The 27,868-nt window shown below is 38.6% G+C and overlaps 1 protein-coding gene across 1 annotated transcript in view; it reads left to right on the top strand.

The window, feature by feature from the left end:
• VWC2 (von Willebrand factor C domain containing 2) overlaps nucleotides 1-22,450 on the top strand; it is a 43,399-nt gene extending 20,949 nt beyond the window's left edge. Inside the window, exon 3 of the mRNA XM_010220897.2 lies at nucleotides 22,000-22,450. Coding sequence (XP_010219199.2) covers nucleotides 22,000-22,151 — 152 coding nt within the window. The 3' untranslated portion in view covers nucleotides 22,152-22,450. The remainder of the gene's footprint in view (nucleotides 1-21,999) is intronic.
• Nucleotides 22,451-27,868: the final 5,418 nt, after the last annotated feature.

Here is a 27,868-nt window from a genome sequence, read left to right as displayed (position 1 = left end):
TGAAGTGTGGAGAGAAGCTATCTGATCATGGTTAGTGCTCTAAAGTGGGATAACTCAATACAGCATAACAGTCATCTTGCTTCAATATGAAGCTTGAAAGCGTTGGAGAAAGCAAATACCATCAGTCATTAATCTGGCCAGTGAATGAAGCAAGGAGCTTTCAGGACCCTTTTAAAGGTAAATATTACTAAAATGCTTACTGCAGCTTAATGAGGTTGCTTGTTTGACACTAGACTGTCTCAATAAAGATCTTAATGAAATCAATCAAAGAAATTAAAGGAAATGTAAAATAAGCAATGGAGAAGGTTTAAATTTTAAGTAAATCAGGAACATCAGGAACATTCCACTTTTGTCAAATGCTTTTATTAGGAATTGATGCCATCACCATTGCCTTGTCACCTGGTTTATTTTTTAAAAAGGCAAAGATTTACTCCTAAACGAAGGCACAATGTCCCTCAGGTTGTTTTCTTTTCTTACTATAACTTCCTTTGCCAAACTTCTGACTCTCAGGCTTGGACAGTAGCCCAGTTAGGTTTGGATCGTTGCCTGTTCACAGTGTTTTTAAAGTAGAGAGACACACAGTGCAGATGTCAAGTTGTGTATGCACTTCTGAGTGTTTACTGTGGGATTCTGATACGCAAAGTTACCAAGTATTTGATAATCCAGGTAGGCATTGTCATGGTCTTTTGGGTTTTTGACCCACAACTGCAACGAAGCAGTTCTTTGTGGTATATATATAGTTATGTAGATGCAGTGATAGAGATTTGATTTACTAAATCTGATTTGACTGTATTACACAGTCTGTGATCACGCAGCCCAAGCAGAATGAAATCTATATAGATTGTTTTCTAAAGTTGTCTCTAGAGAAAGAGGGAAAAAAAAAAAAAACTAAGAAATACCCCAAAGCTGTGCAATGTAAGTGCAGCAGGATCCTGATCTAGGGCAAAGTCTTCTATTACTACCCATAATAAACATCTGAAGTCTGATTTTGCCATTTAAAAAGAGTAAGTAAGGAAGAAGTGATCTGCAATATCTTATCTATTATGCTCACTTTCCAGAAAAAGAGGGTTTTTTGTTTTGTTTTTGATAAATAGTACAGTACTATCCAAAGACAGCTTGGAGGTGAGAAGGAGCGACATCCTCTGTTGTGAAGAACTCACAGCTTAAATTTTTGTGCAAACATAAGGTTACAGAGCCGTATCTGGTTTTTTAGCTTTCATCCGGCCTGGCTAGTAAAACAGGGTGAACCTTAGTCTTAGGAGCTTGTGTAACTTGAAAACGCTGACAGTGGGGAAATCAGCAGCCAAGAGAAGTTGCATGGGAATAAGGGATGAACGTATGACTAGAGCTGGCTCTGGTCTTTCATTTCTGATGCAAATGGAAGCAATCTTTGGTTTGCTTCGTTTGGATTCATTTGGTATGTTGATTCATTTGCCTCTGTTTTGAGGCTAACAATTATTTTGAAAAAGACATGAAATGAGGAAGTTCTGAGTGGGGTCTCAGTGGCAAGAGATCTGGCTCCCAGTAGCGTGATTGGGATTTCACAGCTCTTGGCATTGCGTGTGGGACATAATTTAAACAGGGAGGTTGAAGGGAGAGGGACAAAGGAGAGAATGGGAAACTGAATACCATTAAACTGAAAAAATCCTCTGGTAAAAGGAGTTCAGACTTCATGTCTTGGTTGTTTAGATCGCATAGCATTAAAAATTGGATTAAAAAACACATGTTCATTTTATACATTGTATCACAACCATTCCAATCACTTTTAAGTTGGAATCAGTTAAGGAGCTTTAATGATAATGACCCAATTATTTTTAAGACTTCGTAGTAAACATATCGTGTCAAGATTTTAAGGGTTTAAATTAATGATTTTGGCTTTAAAACTTGGTAAAAGCTACTGTCAATAATAAAAATGCAGTATGAAGTTCTATAGGCCAGGCACACTAATCGTACTTTATGCTTGTTACATCAGGAAGTATTAATTAAAATTGGAAGCCTGTGAATATTTCTTTCTTTCTCTGCAGTTTTCCTAGAATGACCTTACTACATTCAAATCCTGCATGAAGGTCGTGGTTAATGTAGTTTAGACATCAGGGGATCGTTTTCAGTCTTTAGAGGATAGAGACCAGAAACTGATGTTTTCTCCTATACAGTCACTACTGTCACTATTACAATATTCTTTATTTTCTTTAATTTGAATATTAGAGTTCTTATTTCTGATGACTTCGTTAAAAGGGGATGAGGAAATTAAAATGTGTATTTCAAAATCAGCACAGGATGAAACCACAAATTCTGATAATAGTCTTTTGGGGATGACAGAGGTTCTGGAGAATGGAATAATAGGTTAAATAATTATTAAATATAAATAAAAAGTAAAGCTGTGGTGATATTACATGATTTCCTCCGTAATAATTGCCAAGGTTCACTTGACCAACAGTAATAATTGGGAATAGTTCATCTGTTTTTTTTGGATTGAGGAGAAAGCAACTCTATATTTCTACTTGTTGCAGGGAATAAGCCTTCCATTCTGCTCTTAACTGCTTGAAATGACCTCTAGGGCAACCGTGCATTCCCTGCAACTTCCACACCACCTTAGCCTTAGCACTTTAGTGTTTGGTTGTTTTTAAAGAAGAATAAAAGAGCAAACCTGGATCTTGACAAGCATATAAAAGAAAAAATGATTTTTATGGACAGCATCCTATTTCCCTCTATATTTTAACATTTTGAGCATATACGTCTATTTTATCTCTGATTTAGAATCTTAAATGATGTTCTATCATTCTCTTTACATTTCTGCAGTGTATATAATATAAATTAATACATGTAATGTAATACATTTTACAGTATAAGGTAGTGATTATAGATAGATGTGTGTATATGTGCGTATATATATGCATGTATGTATGCACACGCATACACACACACAGGCCCATACACAGTCTTAACTGTTCCTGCGATTACTTCTGGTGCAACTTTCATAACTGATTGACTAGAACAGGGTATATGTTAATAAAATTGTCTACTTAGACTAAGCTAATGAGAGGATCAGAGATTCATCTCTTAAGTACGTCCTATGGTTCGTAGTCCCTTATTGCTTTAATTGCTCTATGTTCTAGCTGTCCTGAGCAGAAAATATCACTGCAAATGCACATATTTCATGGTAAATTTGTTTCAATCCATACTTCTGAATGTGTGGGCACCCTCCACTCATCTGTTTTAATCCCACAGAGCTGAAAGTAGAAATTTCAGCTGTTATTGTAGTCAAAGACGACAAATTTCTGATTTTTTTTTTCTTTTCTGGGTAGTGCCTGTCTGCAGATTCTGTTTTGATGACCATGTCTCAGTGGTAGCCCAGAGTGGTGGGCACATTCTTCATGATGTCACCTTTTCAAAAAGAATCCATGGAAGAAGAATCCCTTATACCAAAGGGGGAAAAAAAAAAAAGCTAACTCGTGCTTTCTTGACAAATCTGTTTCAGGATTCATATTCATTTCCAAAGCTCTACGTTAATTTGGGGTGCTAATGATCCAAATATCCACTGAATTTTCAGCTGCCCTTTTAGTATTAACCGTCCATCTGTGACTTGTGAAGCTGGCAGGACAGATTTGCACTGCACGAAGTGCCTCCGACTGATACTTTTCTCCTCCTGTATGCTGCATGGGGCCATCTTTGCTTGGTAAAGAGTGAATCCATTTGTGTTTGCCACAGCAAAGCTTATAGCAGTGTTAATTGATAATAATTATTGTGTATTTAGGGCTCTGGGGCTGGCATACGAATTCCTGAAGTCTTTAAACAGTGAAAGCGCTCAGCTCATATTCACAAAAAGCAGTTTCTTTGCCAACAAATATTTGTCCAAATGTTCAGAGTTCAAGGCATTTTTTGTTTTCTTTTTTTTTTTTTTTTTTGCAAATGCACTAATAGTACAGTTAGCTTCTGCCTGTTGTGTATATATGCAGGATGAAGTGCATTAACAGTTATCTGTTATATAGGGGTGATTTGAGAAGCTGGATTTTGTTGCAGTGGTCTTTAGTTAGTTAGAAGCAGAAGAACTTGCAAAGGAGAGCCCTGTTCTGCAGCCTTTCTTTCTCTGACCCATGTTCTAATTATTCTTCAGTAGATGATGATGAAACTATATTATTTCATCTATTTTTGGTTCTTGTACCCTGCAGCTCTATGCTCCAAAAGATTTTTTTTTCCTATCCTGAATTTTATGCTGGAATAGCTCAGCAAATCCCCTTTTAACATTAAGAATGAGGCAAGCTCAAAGATTTTTTGCCCTTTCGTGTAGAGCTCGTAACAGGACACGGTCTGCAAATTGTATAAATATTTTGTTGACATAATTAATTCTTGGGACTAGATTTGGTCTGCCAGTAAGTTAGGTGGATGGTCTTGGGAGGTTTTTAGGAGCGCTTATACTGTTCTTGTCAATCAAATTGTATGCTTTGGTTTTTTGCTGTTTTTTGTAGAGGCCCGTCTGCCATTATCACCACTGTAAGAAATGGGCTAAGGCAGGTTTGTCAGGTACTCTGTTATGTCCAGCTCGCTCTTTTTTTATTAGAAATAGCCCTGAACTAATTTCTTAATACCTTTTAGAGCCCTTGCTGTGAAACTTTGAAAATATGTTTGCTGCTGGAACATCTGCTCACCGCGTTTATGTGAGGGAAGATTGTTCTCAGGGTGATTCTTAGTGAAGTTATCAAATGTTTGCCTTGCATAGTCTGCATATCACCAGCAACATCTGGCAGGGGTTAGTTGATGAGTCAACAGACAAGCAAGACCTGCTTGAGCAGTGTTGGTTTTTTTTCTGAAGTTCTTCAGGACAGCTAGAAAAAAAGGCCTGTATCTGAGTGATCTCTTGAGATCTCAAATATCTACTCAACTTCCATCTGGATTTTGGGCTTGTGTAGTTACACTGTGTCGCTCAATGGTCTCTAACAAGAGCTCTGATGTCAGGAAAAAGAGAACAAAACAAATATTGTGTTGTGTCCATGTAAACTCCTAAGAAAATACCTGTATTCTTATTCACTTGCATTTCACCCCAACTCAAGGTTTTGGCAGGTGCAAGAATGGCCTTGTGACTGCAGATCTGGCAACTTCATGAAGTATTCCGTGAAATTATGGCCTGAGGTGACAAGAGTTTGAAACTTGCATCTTTTTCTGAAGTTGTGTGCATTGTTCTGTCCTATACATTTATTTGGAGAAGTGTCTGTTGAGAACTTAATTGCTGAAATTCAAATGTATGTTACACTTTGAATAGTTAATTATTTTTTGTTAAGTGGAACACTGTGAAGAGATGTAATAGTAACTGAAATGAAAGTTGAAGATCACAGTGTCAGTTTTGTTTGCATCTCAGTAACTATCTTGAAAGTGGTACTCACGTGTCAAGTTGGTTGCATTTATTTCAGAAAAAAAAAAAGACCATCATCATAACTGTTCTGCACTATCTGCTCCATGAGTGAGAGCTTGGGACATGGAATATTTGTGTTTTTACCACACACAGTTAATATTACTCAGTGGGAGAATAAATAAAGTAGTTCAAAATGCTGCATGAATGGTTCGTATTTTTTTATATTCTTGTTATTATGTATTAAATACAGTTGCCACTATGACTGTTTGTTTGTCGTAGTTCCCAGGGATTTTAGAACAAAAAGGTGTCTTATTTTAAAGCTGTCCTTTTATTCCTGATGTATTGGAATTTGTTGCTAGTATTGCTTTCAGAATTGCTCCATAAGGAATAACAGAATTCCAATAAAAATGGTAATACTTGATTTCATAAAAGTAAAGTGGAGAATAAACCACTGTGCAGGAGCAAGAGAGGGTTTTTTTTTTTTTTTTTTTGCTGCTGGACTATATTATCACAGCAGATATCTTTTCTAGGTTCTTTTCCCAAGAGTCCAGGTCACTGTCCCATCCTTGGGCTCTCGCAACTGAATGTTTGTGGCACTATTTCAGGCTTGCTACGCTTTGTCATCTAATCTTTTGGACAGGAATATTTTCAAAATATAGTTTTGTTTGCAGTCAGCTGCCAGGACTACTTGGTGTCTGTGTCAGTTTGCATCATGCACTGAGCTAGCAGCAATGTGAAAATAAATGCAAGTCCGATTCCGCATGTCCAGTGTTTTTTCTCTTGGTTTTCCACTGAATTCCCATCCCGCTGTGTGCAAGCTAGTACCATTTAATGTTATTTCTATAGGCAGTGTAAAGGTCTGATGTGGGCAGCTTTTGATGGAAAAGCTGATATGATGCTTTTGGTGCAAGTTGTTCTGCTAATAAAATCAGGGCCTCTGAGCTTTACCAACTTGAGAGAGATACTGTATAGATACTAGTAAGACAGGTTTCATATATATGTAATAAGACAAATTATTAGAAATTTAGAACTTGCCTTAATTAAATGATGTGAAGGGAATCCTCTTTCTCTTCCTTCATAAGACAAATTATTAGAAATTTAGAACTTGCCTTAATTAAATGATGTGAAGGGAATCCTCTTTCTCTTCCTTCATCTGTGGTTTCTTTTTTTTTTTCTTGTTTGTTTAAATTGTGGTAGAACACGATTTATTATACATTAGTACACTGTATCTTGGTTGGGGCTCTAACAGGATATTACTATTCTACATGATTTCTGGCTGAAACCAACAGTTTTTACTTTGCAGGAGCTATGGTGGATGTGACTTGCCCTTATATCTGTGTGTATGGGTGCTCAGCATTTTATTTCATGTTGTACAGCAATTTAAAAAAATTCTGTGTAGTTTGAGCGTTTGGTGTGTATGCTGATGTGTGTGCCCCCTTCACACAGAAAGAGCTGTAGAAGTTGCACATACCGCCTAACACACATCTTTTTTACTGAACATTAAGCACACAGTGATCTTCTTTCTCTCTTCTGAACTGTGCATTTGAATGAGACTTCAGTATATTCTCATCTCCACAAAGCCTACGTGTAAGGAAATGTTGTATGAGCTGAAGGTTCTTATACCTCACATTTGATTTACAGTAGATCAAGTTTATGGCTGGTACATGCAGAATTTTACTGGCTTCCTGTATCCATTGGATATGCAAGTTTCAAATAAGTATAGAAATTGTAAATGTAAGAAGATTGCGTCCGTATCAAGCAGCAGCAAACTTTCCTATTTGCAGTTGATTGGTTTTTGAATTATTGTAGCCAAATGTAACATATTGGTGAAGTAAAAACACCCCTTGATGTCATGGGTTTGGAAAGCCAGGTTGTTTAGATCATTCTGCTCATTCGCCCCCCCAAAATAAAACCCTTCTGTCCTGAAACCTGATGCCTGGTGGGTGGATGTGGCACCTTGGAGTGATGGATGGATACCCCATATGTGTGTCTGTGTTTTGTTTTGTTTGTTTCTCTCCTTTTCAGATTTAAAAGTTTTTCTGCTGAAAGTAGGCATGCTTTTCCTACTTCTTTTTCTCTCCCACTTTCCCACTTCTTGCTTTCATTGTTTAATAAGAGTGTAGAAAAGAGGGAAATATAAGAAGACAGAAAAACCTGCATCAAAAGCAAATAAAACTAAAATTTTCCATTTTTCAAAAATCTTTTTGGCAAGATTGCTGTTGAAGGGTTAACAAAGCAAAATATTTTATATAAAACTTATCTTGTTTGTTGTTTAAATCCTTTTCTGACTATACATATGAAAGTTGTGCAGTCTGTACAGCTGATTTTCTTAAGGTTGATTATATGATATGTTCATTATATTCTTATATAACATATAATACATAATATTGTATGTAAATATATATATTATATCACATATAATATATGTAAAAGATATAATTTCTCAATTTATGTAGTTAAAGATCATTTTCCTATTTATTTCCATCTTTTTTTTTCTATTGATCATAGAAAGCTTCCTGCAACACATCAGGTCATATCTGACTTTATGATTTTTTTTAAATACCAGCTCTGGTCGTGCACTCAAGAACATACTTTGGCATTATCTGCATGTCATGAAACTATAACCATAAGCTCAGAGAAAAGTCAGGGAGTAGGGTGACACCAGCAAGTTTGACATGATGCAGTGTGCTGGGTGGAAAAAAAAGAATTTAAAGGTTTTTTTAAATATCAGCTATGTTGTTTATTTGAGTAATCCTTTAAAACAAATCTTTAAAAAGGAGGAATTGAGGTGAAGAGGCTCAAAGCTACGTGAGTGCTCTCAAATGATTTTATCATTAAGATGCTGAGAATTTCTGGCACCCAAAGGTTTCCAGAAAGAAACAATTCACAATATATACCAGGCATTTTACAGGAACTGCTTTGACATCTTCATGCAACAGTTAGTTCTGGAGGAAAAAAAAAAAGGGGGGGGGGGAAGGAGAGAGATACTTATTTAGATATTGCTGGTGGGGAGCACCGAATTGGTTGTGTCCTGGTACTTTTGAGTCCGAGACGTGGGGTGCTGTGCCCTGGTGTCTGAAGGAAGAAATTTGATTTATCCTGTGTCACCTCTGTGGCAGGATTTCTAGTTCCTCAGGCTACCTTTCCTGAGGGCGCAGATGTGCAGATTTGCAAGTACAAACTTGGCAGTGCTTCAGCCTGGCAGCCCGATTTGACGGAATCTGGCACCAGCCCGTGACAGCCCATACAGAAAGTCTGCTATCCTGAATGTCCCCAAAGGTGCTCAGGTGAGACCACCTGAAGGCAGGTCTCGGCTGTCCCAGCAGGCATGAAATTTGCTCTTTTCCAGAGTTTCTTGCAACTTGCCCCTTCAATTTATGGCTGGGATGCCCACGTCTTCTGACTTCAGTGTCTGCATGATGGCAACTTCAGGGAGAAAATTAGGGCAGTAGGGAGCTTCCCTTAAAATATTTCCTTTAATTGGAAATAAACAAGAAAGCAAGAAACCAAGCCATGGGAAGGCTACCCCTAATGAGTTGAATATTGTCAAACAGAGCTAGGCAGGCTAGCCCTTTCCTTTAGACAGTTTTTCTCACTGTCTAGCAGCCCAGACGTGGATACAGGCTTCTTTTAACAAGAAGCCTGTATTAGATGTATTAGAAACTTTTTTTCTTAAGCTGTGTCTTGTGCCGGAAGAACTTATAATAGGGTAGTTATAAAGGGAAAATAAGTGACCGAGTGTCTCTTTTAAAAGTTCTACCCTGAAAAGAAAAGAGCCTGAGATGAGGAAGGCCCCAAGTGATAAAAAGCAAAGCTTTTTCCTGATGCCTTCCATTGTATCTGATGCTTTATCCTGTTTCAAGAGTTTGCCTCTTTCTGACTGCCCGTATTTGCATTCAATCATTACTTGTCAACGTAGTTTTATTTAGTAGGAATAAATAGGGCATAATTACCTAAAATATGGCTCTCATAATTACAGGTGTAGAGTGGTTTTATTTGCTAAAACTTTGTGCCAAGGGAAAATGACACAACGTGCCCAGAAGGCTAAAAATCTGAAATTTAAATTTATCAATCTGATTGTTAAAGTTTGATTAGGGCATTTTGACTTTGTGTCAATTTTCTTTGACAGTCTGGTGTTTGCAGCATTAGCCAAAGATGAAGATGCCTTGAACTGCAGTTTTTATTGCAGGCATTTTGGAGAGCAGTTGCTTCTGCTTGCATATGATTCCCTCAGAGAATCTTATCTTTGCAGCTGGATTATTTTGTCCTGCTGTTGGTAAGTTTTTACCTCGAGCGGTTTTCCTCTTACAGTAGAAATCAAGACAATTGTACTTGAGGGACAATTCCTTGATGGATTTTAACTCCTTGGTGTAGTTTGACAGGAATTATACAAATTCGCTATAAAAGCTGCCTTTCCAAAATGCTTTAGCCTATCTTAAAGCTTAAAGCACTTAAGCCTCTTCACAGCACTGTGGTCAGGACTTCCCTTAAAATGATTTTTCTTTGTTGTTGGTGGTGGTTTTGTTTTTTTTGCTTGTTTTCTGGGTTTATTTTTTTTGCAGTTTAGAAATAAAATGACTCTGCGTTGTCTTGTCTAATAACATGAAGAAAAGATATTTTCACATTCGCTTTAGATGGCAAGAATATATTAAATGGCTGTTAGAAATTGGTTCGTGTCTCTCTACTACAGTTTTAAGAAAAAATGTCACTTTCAACAGAAGGATTTAAGTGATTTTTCACTTTCTTGAAATATAATGGAAAAAAGGTATTAAAGATCAGCACTATGCTTGTGCTTAAGAAAACAGATCCTCAAAGTACAAGTTCCTAGAGCTCTGACTAATCTTACAGCATGTAAGTCCCAAGACGTGCTGAAATCCATGGCTGCAAGGCATCGTAAAGGAGAAAGTCCTTATTATTGAGGGCTTCAGCTGTTCATCCTCTGAATAAGAATTCAGCTGCCCTTTGTCATGCAAGAGCTAGTCTAGCTCGATGAAATTATTAGGTGAAGACTCTATAAGGGATGTAGGTAATTTTCCATACAAAATACAGTTGAATCGTGGAGTCGTTGCCCAGTTTCTTGTGGCTGTCAAAGGGTTTCCATGCACTTAAAGTGCATTTACACCAGTTCAGTCAAAGAGAAGCTAACAAAGTGAAATGCAGGGATAAGATGCTCTGGAAATTCTTGTGCTGAGTGCAAGTCATTATTTGGACCATCAAGCAAAGCTCTAAATGGTCCTGGAGAAAGAAAATTATATATTGCAGTTTTAATGACTGTTTTCCAAATTCAGAGTGGGGATTTAAGTTGTGGGGTTGTATGCTAAATAAAATGCAACAAAATATTATCTAAAATGTAAACATTTTAGAGTTTATAATGCAGAAAAGGAGAAAAATATAGAAACTCAGATGCAAGGAAATCAGTCTAGATATCATAAGCCTCTTAAGAAGCTATTTGATGCTTGCAGGTTGTATGTTCATTCCTCCAGATTAAGTGCGTTCCCTGCTCTTCTCTAGTGGAGATGAGGCTCCCCTTAAAATTTCTCTCCTGACCACATCTCCATTCTCTCAAAAAACATATCCAAAGCTTTCAGGCTGCAAAGATTCCTTACAGGAGTGATTTATGCACAATGTGAATAATACACAGATTTCAGTGGTTTATACATAAAATCTCCCATAGAGAGGAAATTACAGACACATTAATGGCTATAGAATTTACAAGTACATCCTGTGCTACTAAAGCTTCGGGTACAAAGTGCAAAGACAGTTTTTGCAAGTTAAGTCCCCGAGGAAGATGGCGCAGGGATAAATCACAGTATGAAGGAGAAGGAGTCAGAGGAGTTGATGGTTTCTTCCTCTGAGGCCAATACTCCACCTTCCCTGGGAGGCTGGTTCTCCTTCTTTTCACTTTCCATGTCTCAGAATTTCACATATTTTGCAATACTTTGAGCTGCTCCGTAATTTAGTGTCCCTTCTTTTAATATAGTTTGCATTCTAGAGGTTTTCTGTAAATGAGTAATTTATATTCCACACCAGCTGCCCTGGTCTTCTGTATGCTGGGTGTGCAGTAGGTGTGAAGTGATCATTTTTACTATAATAGAGTAGAAGAATACCCTAAAGACAGATAGGGTGGGTGACAGTATAATCATAAATCGAGCTTTTAATTGTTGTTTGTAGGCTATTTTGCAGTAACAAATTCATTACAAATGTAAAATGTATTTTTCAGCTTTGCCACTTTCTATTTACTTAGTATCTCTCTCCATTGCATTAATCTGAGTTTTATGAAAATCAGTTCAAGTGTCTTGGGGATCATTTGTGATTTCCTAAGGCTCTGGTTTTGCCTAGGAGAAAGCAAACATAGCTTTCAGATAAACATAAAAGCACCAGCTGTTTTTCCTCCAGAATTTATTTCCATAATACTTGCCTTTGGAGATAATTTTACAAGAAGAAACCTATTATATGTGGAAATATTTAAGAATAAGTTTACAGTAATTCTATTACTGTAAATACAAGGACTAGCTTCATGCTTGAGTATCCGCTCCAGAGGTATGATGTTTTCGAGAAACAAAGAAAAAGACAGAAAAAGAGAGAGATCTGGGAAGCAGCCCAACCTCCCTGTGCTGGCTTGGCTGCCTTGGGGGCCCTGTGCCTGGAAGCCAGTTAGCTTTTTGCCAGGGCAATTTTATGGGCTATTATTTTAACGAAAGACCTAGTTTGATTATTTTATTTTATTTTATGAACATCTCTTTGATGGAGCATGATGACTGCCTCCTGTGAAGAGTAGCATCAGCAACAGTGGTGGTGCCTGTACCTTCATGTGCTTTCTGCTGAGTGGAAGAACGTTTAAATGGTGATGATGATGATTAGGGGCATCCTGTTTCTTACTCCTTAAAAGAGGAGACATCCTTGTGTCACTCATTACATGACTTTCTGCCGCTGAGATTGTAAACTGCTCTTTGCTAAAACGATGCACCCCGAAATGAGAAAAAAGATCAAATTTTTTAAAATGTGCCCTTTTTTGAAGGTACATCTGCATTGTGTGGACCTAGATGAACTATGGCTTTTTCCTAGCCAAAGTATTTTTCCTTGTGATGTTAGGGTTGATGTCTAACTATGCGAACTGTGTCCATTGGTGTAGCTTAAAAATCAGCAGCGGGAATACTGATGGAAAACTCCTTAGCTATATCGTCATCATCTTAAGATGTTTTTCAATAGACCTTGACCCAGCTGAAATATATGTACAAATTTGATTGTTCTCAGGATGATTCTTCCCAGTTTCAAGGACCTGTGTAACAGAGATGAACTCCAAGTGTGCAGTGACCACACTTCATTTTCTTCCAACCTCAGCAGTTTGCACACCTTTGCCTTGAACCATCTTTCCATCTTCTGGCTTCTCACTGCTCCTACCCCTCAGCCGCCCTGTTAGTAAGTGAGGCTGAAAGTGAATGGCAAAGGATGCTGTCAGAGTTCGTCATACTTTAAAGTGTTATATGATGTACCAACAATTGTAATTCATTTTTCAAGATTGATTCCTGTCCCTTCTTTCCCCACAGGAAATTATATTATTTATCCACTTTTAGAAGGCAGATTCTTGGAAACATTATAATTGAAAAAGTTAGAAGGGGGAGAGAAAGTCATTGAGCTTGAATACAAAAGTCCTTAGTGGAGCAGTTTTGTTTTGGTACATTTTAAATAAATCTTAGTCCACTTAGCTTTAGGAGAGGTTTCTACTGCACGCTGTCCTCACTGAAACCGATTTGCTGCCTCGCGCGCCAAATGGATAACTGAGCAGTTGAGGCATTAAAGTTATAGCTCTCATCTCAAGAAGGCAGCGACAGAGTGGGGTGATGGATGTCTGCAGGAAGGGGAAGCACATGGTGGGCAGAACCAGGGTTTTTCTGGGAGCGTAAGAGGGGAAGGAAAGTGGGTAACTGGATTATAGCAATGAAGTATTGGAGATGAGAACAGCTGTAGTGCCTGGGGGCATTTCACTGAGCAATTCCTGGGCACTTGCTCGCACGAGTCCCTCTTCTAAGAGATGCCTCCAGGCCTAGGTAGCACCTGGTCACGCAGACGACTAAGTGATGGGTCGCGTGTGCGTTGGGGGACCGCTCTGGCTGGGCTCTCGCCATGTGCCTCCAACAAATCTGTTAGTGCCTAACTCTGTAGCTTCAGTCTGGAAATGGCCTTCTGCAACTTGGCAGGTATCACTTTAGAAGTAGGTTAAGCAGAGAGAGCTATGCTAGTACGGCCAGAGCAGGTCAAGTCTAGTAGAGTAGTGAAAGGCTAGATTTTCTTTTTTTTTTTTTGGTGTGTGTGTATGTAGACAAGCCTCTAAGGAAATAAGTAAAGCAAACAAATGAACAAAAAAGCCTCAAACAAATATAAAAATGCAAGCAACAACCAAATGCTAAACCCTTGAAAAAATCTCATTTTGCCAGGAAGCTATTGAACCAGGAAAGTTTTTGTTGGCTCCTGCAACTGCCTTTCTGGAGTTGAATTCTTAAGATTCAGAGTTTTGATTCAAATAATTCTCAGTCAGAAAGATTTAGAAAAAATACAGCTTGCTATATTGGTTCCAAAGTGGGGTTAAATAGGAGCTGGCGCTCGATTGCAAATGTTTTGCCATTTTAATTGCGTAATTCCTTGTAGTAGTGAGCCACGTTGGCCATCCTTGAGCGGCAGATTCCCACTATCCTGTGTGTTACAGCGACTGGCAAAATACCCTGACTTGCTTTCTTGATTGCCAAAGCAGCATTATGCTGTACTTTGTTTCCACTTTAGCTTTCAATTTAGTGAAAGTCTTTAGGGATTTTTTTTCCTTAATTCTCAAATCTCTTTCTTCGTTAGCATTCTGCAGTTCCCTTTCATTAAACACATATTTATTAAGTTTTTGAGGATGCATGCACTGCCACGTGTTACTGCACATTTCCTGGTGCCCTAGCGAGCCCGGCTGATAGCACAGCTGACTAGTGCTGCAGTATTTTGGCTAACTAGAATACGCTTTTCGTTCCAGGCTTTGCAGCAACTCCCTGATGCATAAAATTACTCCGCCATAGCACGTGCTCTTGGACATGCAAAGTCCATTTAAATTTGCATCATGTTTTTTAGGATAGTGTGGGTATGGTCTTTTAATGAAGGCATTTCACATGGTTTGCTCAGACTGAGGAATAAACTGATATTTCGCCATGAGAATAAGATTTAATTCTGTTAAAAGCCGAGCAGAAATACTGTTTTCTGCAAGTTTAAGGCATGTACGGCCATGGTGCCGAGCAGCGAGTGGGCAGGCAGCGAGCTCGTCTGCAAACAAACTGCACCAGCTCCTGAGGGTGGCGGGTTGTGAAAAAATTGATAGGCTCCTTGCTGGCCTCAAAGTGTTTACATAGTTTTCTGCAAGATGCACACAGTGTTCAGCTCATGCCTAATTGGTGCAGTTTCCCAGCTTCTTGGGGAGCACAATATCTCTTTACAAATCCTAGGACTTTTGAAAATCATTTTAAGTAGAGTATTCAAGCCTTTCTCTCTTTTTTTTTCTGATAAAGGAGGTTGTTTGATGTAGCTTATTGTTATGACACTCGAGCCTCCTATTTAATTGGCCCCTTTTATGCTCCAAGTCTTTCTGTTTGGCTCATAGGGTATTTGACTGCGTTGTGTTCGATGTGCCTTGGCTGCTTTTTGTTCAGCATACAAAAAGCAGATATCTAAAATTCTCCGCTCTGAATGCACGTGGAAATCCGAGGGGACGGTGCTGTTGTCAGGATTATGGACTGCTCCCGTCTGCTCCCTTATGAAGTAATTTATATCTGTGCAAAAGCAATTGTGCTGCCCTGCTTTTAGTAGCTTTTTACATTTTCATTTCTCAGATGCTAATGTCACCACAAAGTGAAATGGAGAATCAGGCTTTGGAAGAATCGGTGGCGAAAAGGATAATTTCATTGGCTCTGATTGCTTTGTTTTATATTCTGTTGAATTTTCATATGCTTCTCCCATTTCCAGGGTTGGAGGCAGACCAAAACATTAATCAATATTTCTGTCACATATGATAAATTAAGAATAAAACAGTAAAACATAATCACAAAACAAGGCTTGTGCATCTCAAAAGCCGAGTCTTTAAAACACAACTCTAAATAACATTATGGCTCCTTTTATCTTCAATATTAAAACACACACGCGCACACCAAGACTTACTCTGAGTAAACACTCTCGATTTCATACCTGTGTTTTCATAGCAGTAAAATAGGGCACACGATGAGCCCATTTTGCTACACAAGAACTTCATTGAGCTTTCTTCTGTCTCTTTGCAGCAGATGCTGCTAGTTTTTTTTTCCAAATTACGTGGCAAAATGTTATTTTTAATTGTTTTTGCCCTTTGGCAGATTTTCTTTCAGTCTATCCTTTTCCTGTCTATCTAAAAAGGATGACCCTAAAAATGGAAATGATATTTTTATTATTGTTGTTATTATTGCCTTAAAAGCACCAAGACTCTATCTAGTGTGAACAAAACATTGCTTTTCAAAAAGATACCACGTGGCGCGTGCTGCCTATTGGTTAATGACCCTAGCAGCTAGGGAAAATTGCAAATGGATGGGAGCCTTTATTTTCATTCTGTCACATATATGCGTTTGTGAGAAGTCTCTGAAGATGTTTGCGATGTTATTTTCTCTCTGCATGCATGTCTTTAGGCATTGATAAACCACAGAAATAGTCATTTATCACTATTAAGTGGAGTCGCAGTGGGACTCCAAAGTCCCAGATTGCTTTTAAATTTGGGTCCACGTGAATCCTTCCTTTGTAGCAGAAAACTTTCCCTGGGACTTGGTTGAGTCATATCCAGAGGTGCTGAACTCAGTGGCACCAAGGGGAAGAGTTGCCAGTAGCAGAGGTGAAGTCTTCAGAACCAGTCACAGGCTACTTTTTGCTGGCTGCTTTTTGTGCTTTTGTCTTCCAAGCTAATGTTTCCCAGAAGATGGAAGAAGTCAGGCTGGGATATACTGTCTCTTTAGAAGAGATTAGGGATTGAGATGAAACAAAGTAGGAGCAGATACCATCTTTGGGAAAGCAATGAGATAGGGAAGGATGAAGGAGGCTCTGCCAATGCATCTTGTGTGAGCTGTGTGGCTGGTTCTGTTTTTTCTTGCCGCTTTGTGTTAGCGTGTTTCAAAATCCCTCTCAGGATTGCTCTGAGAGTGGAAGGGACTCTGTAATCCAAAGGAAGGCTGGTGTCTTTTGAAGTGCAGTGTGCAGAGCCAAGCACAGTAATCCTGTCTCCATGGCTTGACCCTTAACTCCCGGGTGTCACTGTGAGCTCAGAGAAAAGTCCTGTGTCATCCTGGTAACAGGGTCAGACAGTTTGGAAAAGAAGTAGGAAGCTTGTCTACATCTTAACAGAAAAGGGAAAAAAAAGAAATCTGTGTTTCATTAGTCTTTCTAAAAAAAAAAGGGAGAATTCTGTAGGAAGTACAGAAACATCAGAAAGCAAAAAGATCTGAATGATGAAATACAAAGCTCTTCCTTCATTTGAGTGCTTCTGAAGTTATAGGAATGGTGTCGCTATCCGTAATGTTGCTGGAAAGTGAAAGTTTTCTGTAGCAGAGGCATTTTGAGAGTTTCTTTGCATAAAACAAAACTGTTATTTCTATAAGATTTTTATCTGTGATACAATAGTGATAATTTCAGCGCAGTTTTGTCACTGGCAGTCACAACAGCAAATGATGTTAGGAATTCAGGAGAAATATGGAACAAACAGGTAAAGTAATATCACCCTGCTACTGTGCAAGTCCATGGTGTTTTTGTAGCTTGTATACGGCATGTCGGTCTGGCCTTCACACCCCAGAAACGTCTCAGGAGAAAAGGAAGATTTTTGGAGAGGTCAGCAAGGATGAAGGTACACCTGGACCCTTCAGGCTGCAGAAGAGGTGATGGGAGAGAGGATTGCTATTATAAAGGTCTAGAAATTGGCCTGTTATTGCCTCTTCCAGGACAGCAAAGAGTAGCAAATGTAATTAATCAGTGGGGAAGGGGTCAGGCAAACTATTGTACCCTGTGGACCTCCTTGTGACCACATCTTGTAGAAGTTTGCATGCGTTCGGCAATGGAGAGTTTAATCAAAAAAGAAATCCTTTAAAGAGCCACTTTCGAGTCTCTGGTTCAGAAAATGTTAGAAGCTGGGTGTACATTTTAGGAACCAGTGCTCTGTGTCCATGCCCTTCCCTACACAGCTCCTTTTGGTTGCTCCCAGATGCCACTGGACCTCTGATCCAACCTAGTGTGTTTATTTCTTACATAACATCATGACTTCCAGGATGAAGTCTAGGATTCCTTTTTTTTTTTTTTTTTTATGTTCAAGGACTGGAAATTTCTCCATCGAATTAGGAGCAAGTAGAAAGGAGATAAGCTAAACATTGAGGTTCTGCCATTCGCAAATACCGTAGTGATGAATATATTAGAAGTACGCAGGCAGATAGGTGTGCTGTCGGTTAATGTAAGAGTTATCTGCTTGACTGTTGCAAAGAGCTATTAGAAGGGCAGCCATATTAGAAGGGCAGTTTAATTTAAAGCCAAGGCCTGAATAAGTCTTAGATCAAAGCACTATATTACAGGTGTTGTCCCTGTGGTTCTAATCGGCTAAAATCTGCCCTGACTTATTCTCCGGGCAAGCACGTTGACTCGCAGTTGAGCAGGTTGTCCCTAATTTGGTTCCGTGCGCAACAGAAACAGCCGACTGGCGCGCGGTTTATCAAGTTGCTGTGTGCGCCTTGCGTATGGGGATCGCTGGCAGCCCATGCGTGTGCAGACGGGGGGCTGGAGGAACTCGACGGGGCTGCGAGCGCCGCTGCAGTTCTGTGTGAGGCGACGAGCGGCCGCCTGGGGGCTCCTTGCGAGGTTGCCAAGGTTACAGGTGCTCTCGCTCACGGAGGTGAGCGGCTTGGGCCTTCGCTGCTGATAATTGGTATCGGCTGTTTTCTTCGGAGATAACATAATTTGCATTTTAATTAAATTGTTGCATTTATCAACATTGAAGCATAAAACGTAACTCACTGGAAGCTTTTCACACCACCAGCATAAGGACTTTGGAGGAAAAAGAAGGCAAATAGCCATGGTCACATTTTCCCCAATAATGGTGTTAGGTTTTTAAACTTTTTAAGCCTTTAAGCATGTAAGGGAGGAGAAGCCAATTATAAAGTCTGAATGAATCAACCACCAAATATGCTCTCCTAATTGCTGAGGTGCCAATATCACTGTTGTTTTGGAATTTAGAATTTGTTACTTCAGTTATGGGAAGACCCAGTCCCCTGCTCAAGGTGGGAGCTGAGAATATTCGCAGAATTTGCTGCTCACAGAAGCAGTCAAACCTCTGCCTTCACCCTAGGAAAGTGATCTCTGCATTGATACCAGTGTGATTGGGCTCAAGCAGAGCCTGACAGAGCCAGGGGAAACTTTGGGAAAAACAAATGCTATTGTGGTGGATTTCACACTGCGCTTGGAATTGGTGCAATATTTCATATTGAATTTTCTGCCACTCTTAAGAGTGAGATGGTGAGAACTTCATCTGCGTGAAGATGCGCAGCACCGCTGCTTTCTCTGAGACTGACCACAGATCAAACAGGGTCAAGCTGAACTAGTAGCAGATGCTAAAGTCAGGCAGAGCAGTGATGATAATGACAAGCCCAGAAATGAAGGCAACCTGCTACGCAGACCAGGGATCTGAGATTCGCCTTCCCTGCTATTGGTGTTCACTAATACTGCATCTGGAACAATTAATGAGAGAACTGAGCAGCACTTTGGAGTTAGAAGAGCCTCAGTTTATCTTGAGATGCTTGTTATGTCCTAAGGCAGATAATTTCACAAACTTTTTTAAAACTTGGAAAATACCTTGCCTTTTGTGATGAGAAGTTGCAAAACTTGCCACATCCATACAAATGGCCCAGTTTTAAGCAAAGCTGCAGTTTCAGCAAATGCCATTAGGGCACCTTGTGTTGGCTGATTTTGGAGGAGAGGTCTCTCTCCCACAGGAGAGTGGGAAAAATGGCAGTGTAGAAAACTCGCTGCTCTTCTGCTCCCAGGGTCTACTTCAAATCTTTGCTTTCTCAGGCTCTCTCCTGGAAGGAGGTGGCATAGGGCTGTGTTAGGTGGTTCACCAGCATCATCTGCCCAAGTGACAGATCCCACCGGGTCCTGCTGTCCTCTCTTAGGCAGATCTAGGGCGGAGGTGGCTGCTGGAGCCCCATGGGTGCCCACCCTGAAAGCCACCCACAGGCTGGGTGCTCCGCTGGCACCTGCAACTGGGTAAGTCCCATTTTTGTGGCTGCAACAGGGGGAGAAGGGAAAAGGAGCTAGTGACCAGCTCCTCGGGCTGCGGAGGAGCCCCCAAAGCCAAAGCTTCAAGACTGAGTGAGACTTGGGGGAAAGGCTGAAGGTCAAGTTTCTCCCTAAAAGAGAGGTCTTAGCAATCAGAGAAATCATGAAAGGAGGGCTGAAGAACTGTTTTCTGTGTTCAGGCACTATATTTTATGGGCATTTAAGTGCATGGAAGCGTTCCTGTAATATAGCTAGCCCAGCCTTTTCATTGACGACCTTTTATGTAACATTAACCACAATACTAAATTCACAAAACTTCCTTACATTTAGCTTCCAAGAGCACAAAGGAAAATGTAAGGCAAGGATGCCTTGCATTCAAATAATGACTACTGCCATTCTGAATAATATCTAGGATGTGCAGTTACAATAATGATGTGTTTAAATGTAGAACCCTAAAAAGGTAATTTTCTGCAGAATAGCCATATAAAAAAAAAAAAAAAAGCTTGCTCAGTAACTTACCTTGTTGTTGCCACATATTTTTGTAGAGTTCCCTTTCTCAAGTAGATGGTTATTTTCTTTCTATAGCTTTTTAGCAACAGTATTATTTGACACCTATTAAAATAGTTTAAGAATTTAGGGCTAGCTTGTTCTGTCTTTACATTAAATACATTTCTGATTTCAGAAGGAAAGTCACCCTTGGCATTCAAATACTTCTAAGTGAGAATGGAGCATTTAGGGTTGGAATCCTAAGAAATGACATTTGCTGCACTGGTTTTACTTCGATCCCTGTTTTTTTCTTACACCGAAAACATCATTTTTGTTCTTCTGCCTTTTAAATAGCATTTTATATAAATCTCAAGTTCCCTATAGACCTTATACAAATTCTACTTCTAATTTTTTTTTTTAGCATTTCTTTTCACAGCTTTTAAAATGAAATAGCTACTACAGGACGGTATGCAAAATAGGGACTCTTTTTCTTCTGTGGGGATCAACCCATCTTGGCATGATGGAAAATTGTTAGTGACAGAAAGAATCCTGCATGTAACTGAAAAATATTGAGAACTCTATACATCAAAACAGAAATCTGTCAAAGTGCTAATGAGAGCACTGTAGACTTCCAGAGTTTGGAAGTCTACAGTATTGCTGCTGCAAGATGGTGAACTAAATATTGAGAGAATTAAAGTGGTGACATAAACTTCTGCAAGTCTTGCGGGTGCTCTCTAGAGGGATGACTCTTCAGTGGGAAATATCTTCATCACTGTCAGCCTGGCACATACTTCTTGGGCTGCTGTGTCAGTGCACAAAACACACGGTCTGATCCAAGGAGAGAACTGTTAAAATTGATTTGTGAGCCATTTGGTTTGTACTTTATAAAAAGTGCAGCTTGTGTCTGCCTTTAGCTTTCAGGGAGAGCACTTTAAAATAAATAAATAAATAAATTGCTTTAGCCATAACGTTTGGCTTAGTTCTTATGATTGATGACTGGCAGTGGGAGATTGAGCCTCTTCTGTGATTTATTTCCCTGCTTGGCAAAGGGATTGATAAGCTTTTGTGCACCACTGTTCTGTCATGAGTTTCAGCTGTCTCAGCTCAATGTTTGCTAGTTGGTACCGTGTGTCCTGCTCTGGGGAACGCTCGGACCCAGTGCTGTTAAATAGACAATCTCCATTGCAGAAGCTGAGCTCTGGCTTTCCTCAAGGAAAGTGCTGTCCTCCTGGGAGCAGCTGGCAGTATACATGTCTGGGATGTATAGGGCTTAGTGCTGTTTTACAGGTGTCTGTGGATTTTCAAGGCATTTCATTTGCTTTTCAAGGATTTTCTTTAACGTGGAGCTAGAGCTGATACAGCACTTGCAGCCTGCTGCTGCAGAAGGATGTGAGGCTGACATCTTTAGAAAGGATCAGATTTGTCTTGTGAACGTGCTGCTGTGCGCTTGTTCTGCCTGATCCTTGGAAATGAATTTGTTACAGTGTACTGTGAAAGAAAGAGTTTGTATGTCTGCTGACTTACATAAAATGGAGTTTTTCATTTTATATGTGAAAAGTGTTTTTATACAGACAGTGCTGGAGCTATTCAGTTCTAATGGAAGCAAAATATTTTCTCATTAAATGGAAAATAAACTACTCTGATACTTTGAATATTACACAGAATGTGACACTTCCAAAGTGCAGGAAAGTAATAATCTTTATAGCCGCCTCTCTAATAGTCTACAATACTTACAGATGCGATGCTCACGTTCATTTAACATGTCCAGTGTTGCTTACTTTGCATTAGCTTTTCCATGCTTGAGAGTACAGCTAGACTACGCTGGGTGCGAGCATGCGATAGGTGTCACATAATAAACTCTTTCTTTTTTTTAGGCCCAAACTGCTTTGCAGAAACCCTTGTCATTCCAGCAGGCCGAGAGGTGAAAACTGATGAATGCACTATATGTCACTGTACTTACGAAGAAGGCACGTGGAGAATTGAGCGGCAAGCTATGTGCACTAGACATGAATGCAAACAAATATAAGAAATCTACAAATCGAAGTACTTTGGGATTTTTTTTATAAAGTATTTCACAGCGGTGAGCACCCTTGATGGTCCAGGGAAATCTGAACATGAAGATTTTGGTGAGGAGCAGAGAACAGTATATTGGTATTTTGCTTTTCATGGTAACATAATACTGCAAAGCAAAGACGTGCATATATTTAAAAAAAAAAGTTTGGACATAAAGAATACCTGTCTTAATAAATGTGTTTTATTTTCACAGTGAGTACACTAAATGCACTCTATCAAATATTCTATGTATTTCTATAATATCATTATAGAGCTTAAAATAAATGTTTTATATAGACAATACAGATTAAATTATGGTTGCCTGTCCTGTTGTAAACATGCACCATAACTAAAACACTACATTTTTGTTCTAGTTTAATCATATTAGAGTTTTTTTTGTTTGTTTGCTTGCTCATTTTTTGTTTAGGGGGCCATGAAAGAACCAGTGTATGACAAAACTTGGAAGCTCTCTGTCTTTTGCAAACATGCAGCATATGCTTTCAGAGAATATTTGCTCATTTATTAATATTGCTGTAATGTAAAAGTGGGTCAAATCCTTTTCTAAGTTCTACTGGTGCGCATCTCCTGGTCCCAGCTGAGATAACTTGAAGCAGCAGGTAATATGAAGCTGATCTTGCATAACCGTTGTCATAAAAATGTAATTTGACCAAATCAATTCCTAATACAAGTTTGGACGTAACACATTGCAGTGGTACAAATTCCTTACGATGTGACCAAAACAGCTGGTTTGAAATGATGGTGAGTAACCAAACAGCATCATTAATGTAATGTGCAACAGATGTGAAGAAGTATAACTCAGAAGGGCTACAGTGGCTGAACAAGCATCTGCAGATGTGGTTCCTCTATACAAACCCTTTGGCAGCAAAACTGGTTCATAGCTGAAGGAAAGGAAAGGTTTTCAGACAGCTCTTTGGATCCACCAAAGAACTTAAAGCGTGCAACCTGACCCTGAAGACACCTAAGGTAAGGCTACTTCTGTGGCCTTTATCTAGTTTTGTTTTGCTTTTAATTTTGTTTATCACCAACTCCTAAATTGCTTTGAATTTGTATTGAAGAAAACATTTAAACATGGGCTTACCTGTGAGCTTTCACTGTACATAAGATTTAAAGAATCAAGGCCTGAAACAAGAGTAGCGTTACTTATGCTCTCATTTATCTTTTGCTACATACTTCCATGATGTGACCCGATTTCTAGGTTTCTATCCATATCAAGTATGAAATTCCAGCACTGCTGAAGACCATGGGAGCTTTGCAGTTCTCCAGCAACTGCAATTGCTAGCAGGGATAGAGGAAGTATTTCACCTGGGAATCACTCAGCTGGCAGCAGTGAATAGCAATGCAGAGTGCGGATTCTTTTTTCTTGGAAGCAAGGAGGAAGAAGCTCCTTGTATCTAGCTCACTTGTATCTAGACCAAGCACACCTGCAGGTATAAGCATAAATGCTTAATTTTGCCATTTTATACCTTATTCCATCAATTCCTTTCACTTATTCAAAGAGTGAAATTCTACTTAGTAGGAGTAAAGGAGGAAGGATTTGGCTAACAAAAAAATGCATTATTTAAGTATATCTCTTCACTGATGTACTTGGATAGGATTCATTGTTTATATGACATAAAGAAAGCTTGTTCCTAAATCAACAGCACTATGCTTCAAAGATATGTAGGTCCTTACTTACCAGAATCAAATATCTCCGCAGCCTGGAGAAGTGCCAGTATCCTTCCATGAATATCAGCCTGAAGGAAGTGGGAGTACCCCCATGTCAGAAGGGCCGCACAATGTGAGTAAGAGCAGCAAACTCATTTGCAACTTGGGATGGGATTGGTGTTCCCAGTGTGTTGGTTTGTACCTCTTTAGGACACTCTATTTTTAGTGCAAATATATGACTTGCAGAATTGTGAATCTTTCAGTGTATGGCTATGTTTAACTGGCAAACTTTGGAAATCTCATCTTTGACTAGTTACATTTTGTTTCTTCTTCACTGAAGGTTCTTGTTAAGCTTATGCTGCTTCCCTAGGCTTGAATTTTTTGTTCTTTTAGCATGATTTGTCTTTACCAAAGTATCAAGTATTGAAGTTATTGAAGTATGGAGGTTAAATTGAGGCTAAATGCTATTGTTGTATGTGTTTTTAAGTGCAGCTTTTATAAACATTTTCTACTGCACATTTTTTCAGCGCATTTTCCCTCCTTTCTCTCCTAGTGCCAATATATTCTTGTCATAATAGATTGGTCCTTTCTAATTTTACCTAGAATTTCCTGGACCGATTCATCTAGACCATTTAATGGTCACCCAGCTTTGCAGGTGGTTTCTTGAGGAGAAAGTATTTTGCTACTCTTTTGAGTTGCAGATTTTTTTTCAGATATAATGTTACCTAACTATAGAAGTCATGATGAACTGTGAACCTTCTTTACGTGAAGGTCACTGGACCACATCTGGCCTTGGCCTGCAGCATTTTCACATGAGAGCTCTTTGGCTGTCCCTAAGGTGTGGGTATAGGCTGATTCAGCTTTCCTGGACAGATTTCACCAGCCTTTCAATCAATGAGTATCAATCCTTGATACTCAGCTGGTTCCATGCAGATTATGTATCCTGTATATGAAAAATTCAACTTTGTATGTATGTAGTGTCTATAAAAACTCCATTTTAAGACATACTGATAGCAAACAAATAATTTTGTATTTGAAGGTCTATTGCTTGAAAAACGAATATTCTTCTTGGATGTTCTTTTGTAGCTTCATTGGCATGAATATATTTCTGTTTTGGCGTCACTTGCTTCTGCTTATTTCCCAGCTGAAATCACAGCAAGGTTAACTGTTGGTGTGGTCTTCTCCATTTTTGTAGGATTACACTATACATGTGTTTGGCTTCAAACATATAATTAAGGCCGCCAAGAGATCATATTCTAGATAGTTTCAGATAATTAGAAAATTACACCATTACTGTTTGATAGGAACATTTAAGCCCTAACACAAGCACATTTAAACCACAAAAATGGAAGTGCCAATATTTGCCTTAATTTTTTTGTGAGATTTAAAAGGTAAGAAGAAAATAATGAGAAACTTGAGCCACTGTGAGTGAAAAGTCTGAGCAGTTGAGGTATCAGTAAGAGTCCTTAAGGGAAAGGGAAGAAATACGGCAAAGGAAACAAACAGGAGAAACTCCTGAACAAGCCTAGAAGTGGTAGACAGAGACGCTGAATATTACTGGCCATGGTCCTGGGCAAGGTGCTCCTGCTGACCTGCCCCGAGCACAGAGGCTGGATGAGACAATCTCCAAGGGTCCCTGGCAACTCCAGCAAAATATGTGATTCTGAGTAAAATACCAAAACAGATTATGATATTCAAGGCCTTTAATACCTTAGTAATAGCAAGAAAGAAAACGATATGAAGAAAGGTCTCCTGACTTTTGGAAAACTCTCTTCCGTTCTCATGCAGTGCAATATAAGCTATATTGTCATGACTTGTAAAATACTTGATATTGCCTTTTGCTGATAATTTTAGCATCTAAACCAGGATAACCCTGCAATACATTGGATGCTTTCAGAATCATATATTATTTAGTAATTCAACATAATGTATATGAGTACTCGATTTATTTCTCCTTACTAGATAATTTTCTTCTCAGCCTATATTACCATGACTCTTTTGTCTACAAAAATATACGCTCTGCCCCGCTGCATTTAAAACAGAAGGAAACACAAGCTGGAGAGACTGCACTGAATTGAACCTTTTTTATTTATTTATTTTTATCCTGGTATTCAAACCATTCATCACTTTTTGATGAAAATAAGTACTATTTAGTTAAGGAATTTTATAACTCATTCAGTTCTTGGAACATAGCCGCTTCCTCCCAGAGTCCCTTTTCCTTTCAAAAATTATTATTCACCACATGAAAAATGTAAATTTTCAGTCCTTTGAAACATTAAACAACACCCATGGCAGAGAAAAATAAATACAGCCTACATTGTCTTTCCAATTAATCATTTATGTCTTTTTAAAAAGAAATATTGCTTAAGTCCAAACTTATATGCCAATTATCAGTTGCAGGTGAGTCAGAATTTTTTACTGGCTATGTGGAAATACTGATATGGAATATTAATTAATCAGTAATAGGAAATACATTGATATAATTAGATACATGAATACTGATGTTTAAAAACTCTGCACTTACTAGAAATACTTGTTACATTGTACGTATTACATTCGTTTGGGGCTACTAATTAAAAGCAGTGTCATTTCTGTCATTCTTAAGTTTCCTGCCTTAAATCAGTTTTTAAGAAGCAGCATAAAAAAGCTTTTGTTGCTAAGGACAATATAGTAATGGAATAGCAGGTTAGTCTTGCTGAAGTAAATATTTATAAACTTGCCATGCTAAATGTTAAGTTGATCAATAATCTTGACCTTAATACTTCAGTAAAGTCAAGAAGTTAGTCTACTTCAGTTTTCTATTTTGAACAAACTACAAGGTAGGCTTTGCAGGACTGTCTCCCAACCAGATATGCTCAGTGTTTTTGTGTGCACAGATTTTAAGCCTTGGAAAGAGGTGAGTTTACGGAAGATATGTTGAGGGGGAAAAAAAAAGGATATCTGTTCATACATAGTGTAGAAAAGTAGTAAACATAAAGCACACATAAGTTGACTGAATGAAAGCTTAACATGTATTTGTGAATACAAAAATAAGAAAATGTTCTTCCATAGTGTTATGCATAGCTCCAATCATACAAAATAGTAGTCTAGATGCTTTAGCAATGAGAGGCTTATGTCAAATTCAATTTCAATACCAGTATCTCTTGTACAAATATTCAAGACCACAAATAAATTGACAAATGAACTTTTTTTTTTTTCATAAACCAGCATAAACTAAATTAGAAACTCGGGATAATACTGATAACCAGATGTGAGAATTTGTTTCAATAATTCCTATGAAATAAAATATTTGTCTTTGACTGCAGTCATGGAACAGCAGACAAAACACAAATAATAACCTTAAGTGTTATTTTTGTTCACAGTAGGCAGAACTGAACGCAAACCTTTATAACTACTCATTTTACTTTTTCCCATAAGTCTTAAAGGGTACACAAACTGTCAATTAAAGTGCATTTCAGCTATTAGGAACACCAGAAAGCTTTGCATTTCTGTATTCTACTTAAATGTATAAATGTATGCATACAGAAGCAAGTCAATATTCTGTACTTTTCTCCTTCAAGGTATAGATACTATTTTATAAAGGCTTTTAAGTGATTGACTGATTTGCTAACTAGAACTTTCTGTTCCTGAAGTGCAACAGAAAGGTAAATACATTAATCTATATTTCTTACTTCATCTATATTTCAGCTGACTTAAAGTGCATTAAATGTCAGAGGATAATTCTGAAATTAATTTGCCATCCATACTGTAGGAAGCTCTGTGTGATTATTGGTATATTTTTACCACCACAAAGCCTATATTTTCTCAGAGACAATACTGTGACCTGGTGTGGGGGAATAGCCATTAATAAGTCAAACTAATAATAACAAATTTAGTGCTATTGCAATTGGCAAATTATGGAAATACCATATAGTTTTGCAGTGCTTCAAAGAAATATGACAACCTGTTACATGAAAACCTGTCACATTCACGTGTATTTCTAATTACACATGAAAACAAGGTATGGGTAGCATTAGTCATTTTTTG

This window comes from Tinamus guttatus, unplaced genomic scaffold, assembly GCF_059628265.1.
Source record: "Tinamus guttatus ecotype Peru unplaced genomic scaffold, ASM5962826v1 Tinamus_guttatus_pri_ptg000535l, whole genome shotgun sequence".
Taxonomy (NCBI): domain Eukaryota; kingdom Metazoa; phylum Chordata; class Aves; order Tinamiformes; family Tinamidae; genus Tinamus; species Tinamus guttatus.
The sequence above is the reverse complement of the archived record's forward strand: the minus strand, read 5'-3'. Positions and strand labels throughout refer to the sequence as shown.